General features: G+C 36.5%; 1 protein-coding gene across 6 annotated transcripts in view; it reads right to left on the reverse strand.

The window, feature by feature from the left end:
* Window positions 1–18,140, reverse strand: part of LOC126268435 (ecotropic viral integration site 5 ortholog) — a 335,961-nt gene that overhangs the window by 36,220 nt on the left and 281,601 nt on the right. For all 6 annotated transcript variants that reach the window (XM_049973911.1, XM_049973912.1, XM_049973908.1 and 3 more), the window contains 5 exons: window positions 6,780–6,877; window positions 6,052–6,170; window positions 5,630–5,758; window positions 4,160–4,330; window positions 2,678–2,803 (listed from right to left, as the gene is read on the reverse strand). In XM_049973911.1, the coding sequence (XP_049829868.1) occupies window positions 2,678–2,803; window positions 4,160–4,330; window positions 5,630–5,758; window positions 6,052–6,170; window positions 6,780–6,877 (643 nt within the window). The remainder of the gene's footprint in view (window positions 1–2,677; window positions 2,804–4,159; window positions 4,331–5,629; window positions 5,759–6,051; window positions 6,171–6,779; window positions 6,878–18,140) is intronic.

The following is an 18,140-nucleotide window of genomic DNA, read 5'->3' on the forward strand; positions in this document are numbered from 1 at the left end:
AACTGAATGGCTACGCACAGTGACAAAGATATATTGATGCTAAAACAAAAACATTCTGCTTTTTTATAACACTAACTCTAAGAATTATATGCACTGAAACTTCCTGGCAGATCAAAACTGTTTGCTGGACCAAGACTCAAACTTCAGAGCTACCCAAGGACGACTAATGGCCCACCCTCACAGCTTTACTTCCTCCAGTACCTCATCTTCTACCTTCCACATTTCACTTCCAGCAAACCTTGCAGAACTATCACTTCTGGAAGAAACGATAATGTGGAGACAGGGCTTAGTCATAGCCTGGAGGATGTTTCCATAATGAAATTTTCCCTTTGCAGTGGAGTGTGCGTTGGTACGAGTGCACACACTGCTGCAAAGTGAAAATTTCATTCTGGAATTATATGTATCTTTAACTATAATGTACAATGCAGTGGTGTGAGTCGTGCCACTGCAGATGTAGAGAGAGAGAGAGAGAGAGAGAGAGAGAGAGAGAGAGAGAGAGAGAGAGAGAGAACTTGAAACAAGAGGCGAGTGAGCGTCTACACTATACACTGAGATGTCATTATTATTAAGTTTAGCTACCATTAATTCGTGCCCCAATAACAATAGAGATTCCCCAAAGCTTCACGCTTGTTTGAGGTACTCTTGTTGCTTTATAAATAATGAACAAACATGGTTCCATGAAATTTCAGGTGAACTGGCAGTTGTCAACTTGCTGCCACGACATTTCACAAAGAAACACTTCAAATTATCTTGTTGTAGTAGTGTTCTGTTCATGAAATTCATGAGATCAGTGCTCTCAATGACTGAAGTATCTTGTTGCTTCAGTGGGTCTATGTTTCCACCTCCTCCCTAGGCAAAAATAAAGCACCGTCATCTTGGAAACATGCACATCTGTCATTCGTCAAAGCATCTGCCGAGACTATCACTGCAACTAATGCCCACTCAAGTGCTACAGCAAAAAAGACCTCCTTTCAGCTGAGACTGGTGTGTTTATTCTAGCGACTAGTGTCAGACAAACCATAGTACAAAATTACATGTCTTATGGACACAAATTAAGTATGGTGTCATTTAAGTTGTGCTGATGGCCGTCAATACAGATAGTTTAGTGCATCCAAATGACATGGGCAGTCCCTCACAATCTGTCTGTTCTGGTCGATTGCAAATGCATTTATAATGTTTTGGTTAAACCAGGTTGAAATGGCTTAAAACATACAAAAACAGAAATTGCTAGTAAAATGCCCAAACAAAAATGTGACAAAATGTTATAATGTATATCAAATGATTACATTTGCTCACAGAATTACAAAACTAATTAGATTTCATCTACGTCAACTGTTATGAAAGTCATCAATATGTCTTTGTAAGCATTTTAATTAATTAATAGTAATTAAAATATCATCATTTAAGTGAAACTAACCGTCAGGAGTATTAACAGGGTTTTCTAAATGTGTCACAATTAAGATGAGCCATGCTCTCATATCAGAGTTTGTGGTATTAGCTGATGTGAACCATCCCCCACAAAATATATTATATCACTAGAGTAATAGGTGACCAAGACTTCAAACTATTTGGAAAGCTGGGAATAATTTGTAAAAGAGAAACCAAATGCGAAAATGAGCCTCATGAAGAAAACCAATAAAGTGAATGTAAGTGAATGGATCAATATTAAAAGCGATGGATAATTTCAAGCAACTCATGTTATGTCAGAACCAAATTTTATTATGCAGAATTTAGGTTACGAAAGAAAAAAAGAAAGTTGCATCTGAAGCAATCTATTTGGAATAGGTGGATTAGTAACAACTGCACTCAGATTTATGAAAAGAATAAGGTGAGGTGAATAGAATTATATCACAATATATGGATGCACAATAGAATGTCGTCGATTAAACTCTGATAGGATCAGAATGTCACACAGAAAGCAACAGTCAGACAAATTGCATCAGTAACAGTTGAAAAGTAACAAAAAATGTCGAACATAAAAATTTAAAAAGACATTATACAGAAAATGGCTAAGAAGATTTAAGATACAAGAATAAAACTATGGAAGCTAAGTATGGCCCACACAGATATGGGCAGGCCAGTGAAATAATTAATACCCAGAAACAAATAACCAACAACAACCCACATGAAACATATCATGTGTGTCCGATATTTTGTTGCATGAATGTTCTACAACAGGACACTCCCAATGCTGACTGGCTTTGAACTCTAAACCTAACAAACAGTTTATACACAATTTCATCCATTCTTAATGGATTACTGCTTACCATACACTATCTGCCGCTCATTATTAATGTTCAGCAACATGCATGCGTGCCAACCATTATTTCTCCAGAAATCTGATCTTCAAGTTTACTCTCACTTCACTCAAAGTTTCAGGTGACTTTTCCTCCTGTCCACATAGGCCCATTTTTCATGCTCTGCTGCTCACAATCAAGTTACCGTTCTGGAAGTCTGAGATTCAGTGTCTCACACCTTTTTTATTTCTTCTTATCCTATTTGAACTACTACTGTTTCAGCTAGTGATACAAAGCTAGCATTATTTGTTCCGTTGCTTTCTAAAATGTTGTATTTAGGTTTTTATAAACATTGTAATAGGCTGCCTTTGAGAAGGTTATGGTACAAATAACAGGTTCTATTAATTTAAAATGAAATAATCACAAAACAAACTGAATACCTGCACAAGGTTCTCCAATTGATACATGCACAACCCAAGTTCTGCCATAGTTGGTTTGAACATGTCCCTCATCTTGTATTCTTGCATAAGCTTCACTAGAACTGCAAATGCTTCTTCTTCAGGCATCTACCAACATAAACCGTGGAAAAAAAAGAAAAAAAAATTAGAGCATAGCAAGAACTTCAAGTACATTAAAATCATTGGATGTACACAAATAATTAGCAATGATGTTGGACTTAAAACATGGAACAGGGAAATGTGAAACAATAAACCCTCCTCAGTGACTTACATCTCTTTCATTTATGACAACTATTAGTTTATGTCAAAAATTCCAAGCTATTCTGTGGTTTGCAGTCCATGCTACACTGGCTGGACAAGTAAATTCAAAGATCAGAATAAGGCAAGAGCATATCATCTGCAACATGGCAATGTCTAGTAAAGTAGTGTAGTCCTCAAACCAGTCTTCAGGTCGTGGACAGCTTTACATTTTCTTTTACTGTAGTGAGCAAAGTATCTATGAGAGAATCCTGCAGTGGCTAATGCATTCAAAAAGTGCTTTTACAGATTATTACAATGAGTACACAAAACACATGATGGTGTCTTTCAAAGTATTGCTGGATGTAATATCTACTATTAAGCACAAATACTCTCAGTAGTGAATGCTTCCTGAGAAAAGTTAATGATGGAATGCTTTACTGGTCCTTGAGTATGACTCCCACACAACTCTTTCAACACAATGCCTAACCTTTCACTGCATGGAACAAATGAGCTGCCTTCACATCACAGAAGGTTATGACTTTTCAGTGATTTGTAATTGTAGATGTACGATATACAGTCACTTACAGCTAATTCAGCAACATGCTCCAGCACCAGTAGACTACAATGAAAGTATCCTGATCTATAGTATCAAAGAAAAACATATAGTATGTCTAATTTGATGACCAAATGAAGTGCTTATTGTTGCTCATTGCTGCTTCACAAAATATTTCTGTTAGTATTGCTATAATGACTCTTTGACATTTTGTTTATTACAATGTTAGCTGAAGATATCAATATCCTCCATGATGTGACATTTTCTGTTACTGAATGAATTCATAATTGAAAACATTGCGACATGTTTTGTGCATAACAATTTAATGTATATTCCCTTCAAGGTGACAGCACATATTCATGGCCGAATACACAAATACTACAGGGATAGACTTTTATATTTTTAGGGAACTACGATGATCCCCAAGTACGTAGAGGTATTTGCCTGCATTACAGATGTATACACCTACAACAAATCTTGCAGTTAAATGCTTGGTAGAAGGTTGCTTCATATAAGCACTTTCAGACTTGGTATATGTTGTTTTATGGTGTGGTACTGCTCACCACTTAAAAGTACACAAGGAACGTGTGTAAAGTTTACGTATTATTTCCTTTCATGCAGTATTTTTTATTATTGTATCAACTACAGATCTCTTAGCAATATAGACATACCTGCATAAGAAGCAGTCCAACAATGAAGCCAGAACCTTGGCAGTAGCCCACTTCACGATCATGTAGTGAATAAGCTTTCATCACATTGAACAAGCTTTCTTGTCCTAAGCCATCTTTCTCCTTAAAAAAGTCATGCTCAGGATACGTGCGTGCAATATCTCGCCTTATCACCTGCACCAAGAAAAATTTATAAGGTTGGGTTAAAAATATTATTAAGAAATATGCTTTCTATCTTCCAGTTTGCTAATAGAAAGGTGCATCTGTTACTGGGGGTGGGGGCAGAGAGGGAGAAAATAAGTGTTAAGGAGGAAGTGACTCCCTCACGCAATTAGGTAAAGTGAAATTCAGATTCTGTTTTTTTTTCTTTTTTTCTCTTTTTTTGGCACAAACTTTCCATTCTTAGGCAGCTTTAAACTTTCAAGGAGAGGCTGGCAGTTGCTGGTTCTGAATTTGGATGAAATATGGCACACTTTTTCATTCAAATAAAAGTCGACAACTATTTAAGCTTTTTGCTTAATACTATTTAATTTTTGACAAAGTCAATACAGAAATTTAGTATGTCACTAAACTTTTAGTACGGCCAGTCAGAAAGATAGGTAAGCAGTGAATGCTTCATAGCAAAGATTTGTGGGCTCTGGTTAAAGGCCACATCCCCATTTTGTCAAAATTTATTTCTTATGTAACATAGGGAACAACAAATGGTTCAAATGGCTCCGAGCACTATAGGACTCAACATCTGAGGTCATCTGTCCCCTAGAACTCAGAACTGCTTAAACCTAACTAACCTAAAGACATCACACACATCCATGCCCGAGGCAGGATTCCAACCTGCGACTGTAGCGGTGTGCAGTTCCAGACTGAAGCACCTAGAACCGCTCGGCCACAGCAGCCGGCAGAGAACAACAGGTTTTATACATCATTAATAAGTGTATTTGTCAGGTGTGGTTGTGCAGAACAGTGAATAAGGTCGGTCGATTTTATTCATTTGCTGCATATTCTGCAGAGAAATCTTAGATTAAGTTTCCTTTAAGAAAACTTTTGCAAGCTGGGGACTTTAACCAGAGTCCAATATATGGCACTTGCTCTTATTTGCTGAAACAACCAGCTTGTCTAGTGTTTATAGTCTTGGAAACAAGAGTTAGGGAGACAGAGGAACTTTCATGTAAATTTTCTCATGAACTATGAAGAACTGAATTGAAAGCTAAATTAGGTGTTACTTTTATGTCAGTTACTGACATTCACGTAAAATTTCATCCCAACCTCTAACCTCTTGCCCCCCCCCCCCCCTCACCCCCCCTCAACTCCCTCTTGTTAGAGGAATAAAAGAATATACAGTGTCGTCCTAACTTGTTTCACAAGAAGCTCACATCTAGTTTCAATTCCTTTAGGCAAAGTTTTAGGAAAATACTTTTATTTAACAAACTGGAAAGAAATTGATGAAGTTAAAATAATTGTGAAGAGCAGAGGTACCTTTTCACATGCAGATGTTGCCTTGATATAGTCTGCATATTGTTTCTTGACAGGAGAATCATGGGCACCACATAGCAGCTGCCATACAATACCCCTAAAATGGTGTGGAACACCCTTTCGAACAAGTTCCTGCAGGCACAGATAAATTAAGATCTTAGGCATACACACGTAAAAAGGGAAGTACATGAATATGTCTTATGCATATATTTACACAGATTAGCACATTTTTATTAATGTGATTAACTGGTTAGTTTACAGACAAAGTCTGCAGAACTCTGTGTTGTTCTGTACTATGCAATGCATTAATTGTAATCTCATAGGACAGTAGTTCATTTGTCATATTGGATGTCGTCATATGAGTACAGTATCTTATTACAAGAAAATTTATTCCACTTTTGTATTCAGCAAAACAGAAAACTCACTCTGACAAATGGGTTTCTTTTTTTCCAATAATTCTCCCAGTCATTAGAAATGCGGCCCCATAAGCTCCATACATCTTCTTCGCCACCATCTTCATTTCTTTCTTGACTTGAACTGGTCCCTGCATGAAACAACATTGCTGCTTTAAAGAGGTTTTTAAATCCAGTGTTTACATGAGACTATTACATTGACCAACTACAATAACAACTTAGCAGCAGCAGCAGCAGCAGCAGCAGCAGCAGCAGCAGCAGCAGCAGCAGAGACTTGAAGTCACAGAAGTATGTTAAACAAAGAATATACTTTTCTCACAGTGGCAGAGAAAATATATACAAAGGTATAGAAATTTGCTAGCCTCCTCCTGGTAGAAGAGTTGAAGGGGAAGGAAGAGAGGAGAATTAAATGCACTAGTGAGGTTCAGTTCTTTCCTCTTCCTTTTCCTTTAACCCTTCTGCCAGGAGGAGTCACTGGTTACAAAAGCTTGCAAATTTCCATACTTTTATATGTGTGTTATCCTGCTGCCAATTCACGAGCTGATTTTTTACTGATCCAATTACATTATATTCAAGAATTTCTTATTTTTGTTGATAAACACTATACTTTATACATTGCTGAAAATCACTGTGAAAATTTAAGTAAGTACACCCTGAAATAGCATACAAAAGTTTGTAGCCTACACTGATCAGACTATGACTAAAGAGAACTCTATTGAGACTATAATGCTTAGACTTGCCTGATGTCAAGGATATCTGGGATGTGTCCGAGCTCTTTCTGGAATGGCCGCTGTTTCCAGAAAGAGAATTTAAGGATTTGGCATCGGCTTCGATAAGCCTGAAAAATTTAAATGATCTTTAGTACTACAACAAAAATTCCAGTATTATGAAGAATGATACATTTTATGGTTATCAAGTTGTACCAGTGGTGAAAACAAAGACAAAAATAAATGGACTTCAGAAGACAAAATGAACATTTAGGCTAATTGTATTGCTTTGGATGTGTATGCATAAAACAAAATTTCATTCAGTCGGTTATAAACTTGGTCAACTTTTAGTGGAAAATATGACAGCTGACACAATACTGAAAATTCATGTGAATTCAGATAACAGAAAGAATAAAGGTAATCACTCACTGTATAACTGAGGAATTTTGAATGGTCGACAGGTGTGTAAATGTAGATGGATATACATTAAGACTGAAAATGTTGCTGAACTTTGGGAGACTGAAGTTGCATGGGGCAAGGCGGGCGGGTTCCAGATGTCAAGGGTTGTGAAGCAAAGACAAGCCTCATTAAGATAATCCTCGTTCATTGTTTCATCTCAGTTGTACATTTTTTGATTAGATTACATGTTTCGATGTTACTGGACCATCTTCAGATATAAGCAGCATTCCATCCTGCACAGCAGTCTACTCTATGCAGCACTCTGATATTTGGTTCTTAGTAGACAAGATGGGATGCAGACTCAATTACTTCAATATGAAGATGACCCAGAGAGATCGAAAAATGTTATCCAATTAAAAACATGTGCAGGTGTGAAGGAACAATATATGAGAATTATCTTAACCATTAAAACAGTCACTGATTCTCTCAAGATTATTATGTAGACTATAGCAATAGACGAGCATGCCATCCTCAGTGGTGTGTTCTGCCACTGGATGGTCAGCTTTTATCATAGCCACAGGTTAGTGATGTACATTAATTCATATTGACAGCTGGTTGCAGCAGTCGGTATACGTCATGACTGTTGCCATAAATTTCAAATGTTATAATATGTATTAGTGGTAAAATTAAGGTAATGAAAGCAATATTGATGTCAGAAATGAGAAATAATTGAATGAGAGGTAAAAGTATATGGTCAGACTGGTATGCAGGTCACAGGGCAGAGGAGGGCTGCCACACAACTTATGTAGGACTAAAATCTGACCACCTGCCAGTTTCATGCATTGGCAAGGCAGTAATGGAATAAGTCATTCCTTCTAGCCAGATGAGGATGAGATGTGTAATAGTAGACGTGAAGGACTAGAAACAATTAACATCTGTAGGACCAATAATAGTAAAACAAGATGAGAGAAAACTTGCACTGGAATATAAAGCACATAGAAAGGTGGTGGGATCTGAGATATTGTAAACCAAGCAAGTTAGAGCATCACTTTGGAAGATGAAGGAAGGATTTTCGAAATGATATTCCTCATTTTAGACCTCAATGAAATATGATCAGAGCCCTAGCAGAGGATATGGTTAAGTTGTTACAGTCTATGGTGATGATGGGTGTGTCCCTTTGCAGTGGAATGAGAGAGTGGTAGGAGAAATAGGTGTGCGAGTGGATACAGCACAGGAGATCTGTGTGCGGACTAGGTTTGGAGAGTACTGCAAGCCTGTGAGGGCTTTAATAAGACCTCTAACATACCACTAAGGGGACTTTTGTATCACTGCAAATGTGCCACCCATGGGTGTCTCGAATAAAAAGTCTCTCCAATACAGTTTGTCAACCTGTAGGCAGCACATCTGTAGTGACTTACAATTCCTTGTCCAGTAGCTAAAAATCTTATTAACATCTTTACAGACAGGCAGATTGTGTACGTGTATTTTGTTAACTCTGAAGAGGACATTGTCCAAAAGCTTAGTAACATTTTCAGTCTATTTTCACCACCTGTCTACTGCAACACTTCAAATATACCGCTTCATATCACAATAATGGGAACATGACCTTATTAAAATTCTTCTGGGTGTACTGCTGCACTATCTTACAAAATACTTTAAACACTGAAATACTAAACAACTGATATTACCTGGAAAGTTGCTGCACCTGCAACCCAGCTAATTAGTCTATGCTCTGAGCAAGGCCACTGCAATGCAGCTGAAATGCCAGTTATTTTAATATTTTAAATATCTTATAAGATGCTGCAGCAGCACACCCAGAGGGATTTCAATGAGATTGCCACAAGCCACTCTGTAACACAGCATCCATGAGATGATAACATTGAACATTCATGCTCGCAATAAAACAAATGGTACCAATAGCATATAATACACATTGAAAGTGTGTAATGTTAACTTATCAGTTATCCTTCCTTTTTTCCCTCTGCAATTTTATGTTCAATGGGTGCTCAAAAGGGGTCATATTTCAAGTACTGACATCATATATTTGAACATAACAAACATACTGTGATCGTATTTCACAAACCCAAATGCTAATCTCTGAAAAGATGCTTCACTTAAGTACAGGGGAATTTAGAAAAGTAAGTTACATATTACTACAGCAGGCTACATAAATTTTATTGAATGCTGCACTACTCTTCAAAGTGATAAAGATAAAAGGTCACAAAGACACAGTTAGTTAAGAGTTCTATAGATCATTTGAATTATTTTTTTATCAAAATAATGTGCAATGAGTCAGTTTACAGTACGTGCACAAACTATTAGACATTAATGAATGTATGTTTATTCCCACTCACGAAACACCATATAAACACATTTCTTTGAAATAATAGTCTGAAAGCTCTATGAACTCAAGTCCTCAGTGACAGAAATTCACACCTTGGTAACAGAGTGATTTAAGAAAGATTGTGTGAATGTCTTCATTGCTGAAATATCTCTTTCCACCCAGATGTTATTTCATGTTGTCAAAGTTGGAAATTACATGGTGCAGGATGTGGACTTCCTAATCAGCATCACCCATATTTTGGTCAAATTATTGGCATAATTTCCTGGCAAACGCGCTACCTTTGTTGTGGAATGGTCTTAGCATGGGATGATGTGTAACTTACTTTACATGTATTATATTGGTGTTTATGGGTTCTAATGGCAGAGATGTCTACACACAAAGACATTATCTTAAATGATAATGTTCTAATAGAAACTGACATTCGGTTCTTGTAAGGTTTCATAAGTTGTAGTCATTCCTTTGGCACACAATAACCGGTAAGGACTGTTGCGTGATCTATTCCTGAACAACCCACGTCTGCAATTACATTATACTTTCCTCTCTGCTTAGTTCTTTGTCTCTAATATTACGTGATATGTCCTTCATTCCCATTGGTTATAACATTCTGTCATTATATTTAGTATCACGACACGGTTAACGTTTCTATGTAGCTGAACACAAAACTAGAAATAAACAAAAAATGGAAAAACAAAAAATGGAAAAACAAAAAAATGGAAAAACAAAAAAATGGAAAAACAAAAAAATGGAAAAACAAAAAAATGGAAAAACAAAAAAATGGAAAAACAAAAAAATGGAAAAACAAAAAAATGGAAAAACAAAAAAATGGAAAAACAAAAAATGGAAAAACAAAAAAATGGAAAAACAAAAAATGGAAAAACAAAAAATGGAAAAACAAAAAATGGAAAAACAAAAAATGGAAAAACAAAAAATGGAAAAACAAAAAATGGAAAAACAAAAAATGGAAAAACAAAAAATGGAAAAACAAAAAATGGAAAAACAAAAAATGGAAAAACAAAAAATGGAAAAACAAAAAATGGAAAAACAAAAACTAAGAAAACTTTCATCATAGTTTTAAGGTTATTGTGGTTCTTAGACAGCTGTTTAACTAAGGAAAAATATAAAAAAAGAGAGAGAAAATCACTGACTGACAGGAGAAAAGAAAGAAATGTTGCATGGGACCTTATGAATAACTTTATTCACAGAACACATTATAACGACTTCAAAGATAAGGAAGGGTTTTAATATGTCAACAGAAAATAAATGTGCACTTTTCTGTCAGCAATTAAATGACACAACTACTCACTGGAAGGTAACCCTTTCATAGTAAGAGTGCATTTACTTACTTACTTTTGTATTTGTGTTAATCGAAGTATACTGAAACTGGAAATTGAGCAGAAAACACACAGTGACCTTCCTTATCTTTTAAGTATACCTATGTGCTGCACAACACTGATCGACAAGTGAGTAGTTACCTATTCCTAATTTTTGAACATTGTTTTATGTTTCTGGATGATCACTGTATTTTACTGTGTCAATCAGTAGTTCATTATTACTGGCTACAGCAAAATTACATATGGTGGTTACAAACACACATTCATAACACTGAAAGAACAATAAATATGCTTGGTGTTTCCAACTAGCTACAGTCTTATACTATCCATATCACTTGCCAAATAATTTTAAACACTTAAACAAGTCATGCTATGGGGTTATTTTGAAGAAATTAAGGTAACAACAAACTCTGTATGTCCAGATAAAAAATATCCATACAGATGTAAAAATACACTAATAAAAACTATAGTCTATAGGGTCAAAACTACACTGTAGAAAATTCTAGATGGATTATTCCGAGATAAGGAACCAATGGTCACCAACCAATGTATCAGTTGGTGCTAACAAATAGTAGCCTGTTGAATCTTAAATTGATGAAGCGACCTTAAAAAACAATACACAACCACTGTGGTATGTCTGTGGCACAGAATGATATAGTGCCCAGAAATATGAACGAACATATGTATCATCCTAATGGGAAGAAATTCATCACAACACGTAGAAACATAAGAGAAACTTGGTTGTTACAGCTGTAGAGAGCTGGCCAAGGTTCAACAAAAAATTGTTTACACAGTAAGATTTGAGGCACGATGCTGAATCCTGGGGATAAGATTCGTCAATAAGCACCCTTCAGTGGGCCTATGAGATGCACATTTCATGGCACACAGTGTAGTGAGTAATGGTTGAGCAGCAGTTACACCTCTGCTATTAATGTGTATACCCAATGAGATAGAATGGTTCTGTACCCAGAGTTCATGCTTGTCAATGAATTATGTTTTAATGCATGCACTGAGACTGGCAGTCATCACTCTTTGCAACTGCTATGTATTTATATTCTTGCTATGAAATGTAAGTTGTTCATGTCTATTTAAAAAGCCTGTACAATTCTGACCCCAAAGTTTGAGGACTTGTGTATAACGTGAACAAACAAAAATGACAGCATTTATTTGCCAAATTTCTCAGGGGAATGGTGTCAATTAATTGCAACATGTGTGATGCTATCACCGAAGCATTTAACAAATAGTAGATAATTTTAAAGCAAATTTTTGGTTCAAAAACTCTTGCACCGTATAAAATTTTAGTAGCAGTAAGTTTCTCTCATGGTTCGTCCATATAAAAAAGAAAACATTTGGCAAATTTGGATATGATCATCATCATTATCCTCATCCAAACACCCAAGGATCACCTCACAATGATATAGTAATCATCAAGGTAATAAAATATAAATCAATAGTTCAAAACACAACAGACACAGTACATAATATGCTTTATGAGGATGGGTTGCATAGTCTATGAAGATAGGATGGCAGGACACATTAGCCATACATGAAAATGCAACTACCTTCAGTATCATGTGCACAAACACAAGTGTGTAAAATAACTCAGAACTGTTCAGTTAAAATACAGATTAATTCCAATTCAGTGTACAGTTCAAAAGCGCGTGTGAAATATCACACTAAAGGCATTCAAAAATAGTTCTCAACAACAAACCTGAAGTCTGTTATTTTAAAACTGAATGGGCTAGAGAAATTGGTATTTATGAACATGGTTACAATCTTCCTTCAAAGCCATAGTACGAATGGCACAACTCTCTATCTGGCAATGAGCTTGCAGCAGTATCTGATATTGATATCATATCAATGTTATACTGCTGATAAAATTACAACACACTGAAGAGAACAACTCAACACTGTAAACTAAGTTAGATAATCAATGCAAGACACATTTCCAAATTTGCTTGTGAAAAAACTTCAAGTAACTGAACAATCTCTTCTTTCAGTAACAGTTGAATAATAGCAAGGTATAAAATCCATTTTTTTTGAGTGAGGGACAGCCACAAGCAAGCTGCACAAAGACTGTAAGAACTGACATTTAACATATCACAGAATGGAAGTAGTGCAAAGACACACATCTTCAGCCTGTATTAGGTCCCATATATATTACATAAATTGCTGCATCAGACATCTCTTATTAGAAACATTCCTCTAAAATTATTTGAGAGTGGTACTTAAGAATATCAATGTGACAACTTACTAACCATTTCCCCCCAATACACTACATTCATGGTTGAAGCACAAAGAAGTAGCCTACTTACTGCGAAGTAAGTTTTGTTGGCTCTGAAAGGACATGGATGCAGTTAAGCCAGAACTGACTAGAGAGAATGATTTCAGTGGAACTTTTTTATATTTAAAATGTGATTTATTGTAAATGAGCAGTATGGTGAGAGAAGACCAAATCATCACACTGTTCCCTACACTGAAAGCCTATGATGATGTATGAATCTGCTGTCACTTATTCTAACATGATTATAGGAAATATCTAACTAAAAATCAAATACTTGTGGCTACTTAGCTTTCATAGTAGCAAATTGTGTGTGCTGTGACTTTGTTATTGCAGCTGAAAATCTAAATATGTAGAAAACCTCAAACATTTACCAGTATGCAGTTCAACATATACAGCTTATATGATGCAGGATTTCACGGCACATGGCTACTTCAGCTGAAACTTCTGGGCAAAGAGGCTATGTGCAATATGTACAATAAATAAAAATTAGCCCTACAACACAAACAACAAAAGAAACTTTGAATTCTCAAGTCAAACGAAATAACAATTGTCAGCAACAAGAATGAATGAAAAAAAAGTCAACACTAGGCCTATTTGAAAAGAACACTGAAATAGTCTTATCATAAAGGCAAAACTTACAGCAAAGTAAAACAAGTTATCTCCTGTTATACCTAAAAGAATGTTCAAATAAAACAGTACATAAGAGCAAAAAGAGTGTTTGAAAGGCATTTTCAAATTCCAATGAGGCAAAAGCTGTTGCATAAACCAAGTGTGAATATATAATTGTCTGTGATCATGATCATAAACACCAAAATATGTGGCTCCTATTGGATTAGTTGTACGTTTTGTTCCATACATCCATAATGAGATCCACAATATGCAGAACACGGAAACGGTTTATACGAAGCATTATTGACATTAGTATGAAACGTGGCATGAAATACTCTTCGACAAACATTGTAAACCGATTGCATACTGAGAAGATAGTGAATAGTTTATGTCCAAAGGCTGTTAATTCGGTAGCTCTTCCATCATGTGCTAAAGCTGGCGTTGGCAATTTGTTGACGTTTGTCGTAGCCAATCCAATAATGGTATGCGGTAGCCAATTAGAATCGCTGATCCTAATATGTATTTTGGCAGAAGATACAAATTGATACAGTTGTTTTCGCTGTGGCGAGCACCAGTATAGCTTTTACCGATCGCGCTGTTATGAATTTTAAGGTTGGTTACTGATTTTCGTATTCATTTGGTGATAGGAAGAAACTACATATGGTGACAGACTAACCTGTAGCGATGTCAGGAGCTATGTTTGGTTGGAATGTGGCAATTTGATTGTGAGTTGGCGAAGCCAATGAACTTTAACACGAAAATATAATCGCCGTGATAGATCGATGTGCAATGCAGTCCAAGATGTACGCTACGCTTGTCGTTGCAATAACCCACTTCTATGTCTCAATTCAAACTTGACCGAAAATTCCGAAGATGTGATTAAATTTTAACATACAACAAAATAGCTAAATTTACGAACCACAGAAAATTACGAACAAACATTCTGATTTTCTACCGACAAAGGACTCACGATTCATCGTGTTCAGGTCCCATCGTTCATCACACTGTTACTACAGAGAGAGGTATGCCTACGCAACGATACAGTAGAAGCATATGCACTTTTATTACCGCAAATGATTTTAAACCCATTAAGGGTTTCCAGAGACAGTGTGCACGCGGAGCTAAATTTACAGTATAGAATACAGGTAGCTTCTTTGGTTTCAAATTACATATTTCGCGGGGCAGCTGCGGAATTTCTGAAAGAATCTTAATCCAGAATAGGTGTAGGTGGAAGTCCGAGAGTGTTGTAACTATCAGCATACAAAATAAAGTTTCAAATGCACTTCATTCTAGGAAGTATAACGGCTCTAGAAACGAGGAAAATTGTAAGCAACATCGTCACTCTCTTTCAAGCAGCTGTGTTGTCTCTACATGGAGAGATGCGCTGTTAGTTGTACCTAAGTCCAAGAACACCGTGTAGTCTGTTAGCAGGTCGTTAAGTGCGATAAGACATGAGGAATGAGGAGATACGCCACGCCTCGCACCCGCAGCACAGACACATTAACCAGTACTTCATACTTTCGCATAAGTTGTATGTCACGCATGGAGGCACAAACCCCGTAAATGTTCGGAATGGAAACTGGAATCGTTTTATGTATTTGCACGTTTAAATAAAACAATAATTGCAACAATCACATACACTTAACGTAACAACAGGAAACAGTGAGGAACTGAGTGAATCCAACACAGGAGACAACAATGGCTACCTCTCTTAATACTATCACAGGTAACGTTGGCGGCAGCCAAAAATAAATTACTGTTGACCCAAGCATTCCGGCTTCTGCTATTTCAGAAGTAGGAAGCTGATTGGTCAACTTGCAGTTAACACTTTTTAATTTGGTACCAACAGATGTTAATAAAATTAACGTCGAATTCAGTGATCTTTCTGAAGTATGCAATAGTTTTACTTATACGATGTTTTTAAATAATGACAATCTGTTTCATTGAAATGGATGTGCCATAATTTCCAAAGTTGGTGGAGGTTTGGAAGGAGTCTTGTACCGATCCTTCATTTTTCCTAAAAGCTGCACTTGGCAGTTGTTAATTGGTAGAAGTGTGTGTGTAACAGGTGACAAGAATTCTTACATTTAAACAAACAACATATTTTAAAACTGTCAATACTGCGCTACATTCGTCTATCGTAATGCGTGCTACTCCGTCATAGTTCTAACAATACAGCATTCGAATAAAAATTATTTTCAGAGAAGTGTGAGAACTGTATTCCATTAACTGTGTGGAAGTAGTTCCTTTTACACAGCTAATTCCGATCCACATAGTAATAACCGTCATTTCCATGAAGATAAGTATACTGAATAATTTGGATGGCAGTTTAGCATCGCTGCCATGGGCTGTCTGGTGTTTGTGTAATTGCGCTTTTATTTTACTTTATGAATGTGTTTATTATTTGTTAACTTCGTTATTTTGTGCTATTCTGCTTTTTTGTAATTATCTTTCATTGGCACTTTACAACCATTGTTGGCTATATAGTGCTTGTAACCCAAAGCCAAAATAAAAATGTGACATCGTATGGGAACAGCCGAAAACCAAAGATTTTTTGTCTAAGTGCTTCCACCCGACATGAAAAAATTGACTAAAGCGTTACAGTCTTCGACAAAAGAGTTTGCGACACGTTATTTGAGTCGGAAAAGTTTTAGTTTCACTTTTTCGAATTTCACGTCTACAAGCTGCTTGCTATATAGAGATTTGTGTGCTGGAGAATGGAGCACTATTCAGAGACTCCGCTGGTGCTAGCTTGCATTGCCGTTCTGTGTTTACTTCTGTACGCTTATACATTAAAGAACACATGCACTGGACTGTAACAAGGCAAAGGCTTTCCGAAGCTTCTGTACGATGTCTGATAGGCAACTCTATAAAATAACTTCAGTAACAACTTCAGTAATTTTAATCTTTGTTGTCATAACATAAAAGTTTTACCTACATATGATTTGACAATCAGTAGCTGTATGAAATTATTATTATTATTATAATCGTTAATTCCCCATTGAGGAGAGCGTTAAAACACAATTAGTATTCACAATGACAATATGGTACATAAATTGGTACATTTCAAATTCATGGCACTTTTTTCTGTCTCTTTCTTTTCTCTTCCCAAAAACCTCTCATAAATTCATTGTGCTGCTTCTTCCTCTCTTCTGTCCACTTCTTTCCTGCTTTCTTATCTTTTGGTGTTTCATCGAATTTCTGTTTGTTGACTTTTTTCTCTGTATTTTCCTCTGTTTGATATTTCTTCTGTGGAGATGTTTAGATTTTTAAGGTCTTCCATGGTTTCCTTTACCCAGTTAGTTTAATATTATTCCATATTATTCGTTGAATGGAATTTCGTGACATCAGTTCCAAAGGGTACAGCAAACTGTGACATGTGAAAATTTGTGCTTGACCGAGACTCTCTAACCCGGATTTCCCGCTTATCGAAAGCGGTCGTCTTAATTATTTGGGCTATCCGTGCACGCTCCCCGGCCCGGTCCAAGCCGCCATATGCCACTTTCCGCTTCCTTATTCTTACATATATCTCCCTTTAAGCTCGCATCATTAGTTGACTCCTGCTCAAGGAATCGAGACCGTATTTATCGTCGTCTCGGCTTGTGATACTTACACATGATTTGACAATCTAAAAATTTTAGATCCATCAGAAGACAAGCCAGGATAACATGCGAAAGGTATTTTTTGTAAGGTACACACACATAAAATTCTTTTTCTTCGGTTCTTGTCCCGAATCGGCGCAGGGTCAGCATGGCTATCAACAGATTTGGCATGATTAGTTTAGGAGGTGGCCCGATGCCCTTTCTGTCGCCACCTTGCCCCCTCCCCCCATGCACACATTCAAAGCAGATCACCGTCTTCATCGGTTTTCTCGGCATTGTTTCCATCTTTTTCTTCAATGTCTTAGGAACTTACTGTTCCTAAACAAATGTTAATATTTTTTTCCCGTTTTTGATGGTTGCGGTGAGATTTCTCTGCCCGCTGATCTCTTTCAAAACATCTTCAGTGGATTTACTGTCTATATAGATTGTCCTCGTTAACTTTCTCCAAAACCACATAAAATTGTGTTTGGGAAAATTTACAGCTTGTGTACACCTCAATTCATCAGTTATATCCCCTGCGTTCTTCCAGAAACCGGGCCAAATATATTACGATATAAGCGTAAAACGAGAAAACTACTAAGAACGAAAATTGTCTAGCATGAAGGGGGAAACTAGATGGTGCTATGGTTGGCCCGCTAGATGTTGCTGCCATAGGTCAAACGGATATCAACTGCGCTTTTTGAAATAGGAACCCCAATTTTTTATTACATATTCGTGTAGTACGTAAAGAAATATGAAAGTTTTAGTTGGACCACTTTTTTCGCTTTGTGATAGATGGCGCTGTAATAGTCACAAACATATGGCTCACAATTTTAAACGAACGGT

Source organism: Schistocerca gregaria, chromosome 1 (assembly GCF_023897955.1).
Source record: "Schistocerca gregaria isolate iqSchGreg1 chromosome 1, iqSchGreg1.2, whole genome shotgun sequence".
NCBI lineage: Eukaryota > Metazoa > Arthropoda > Insecta > Orthoptera > Acrididae > Schistocerca > Schistocerca gregaria.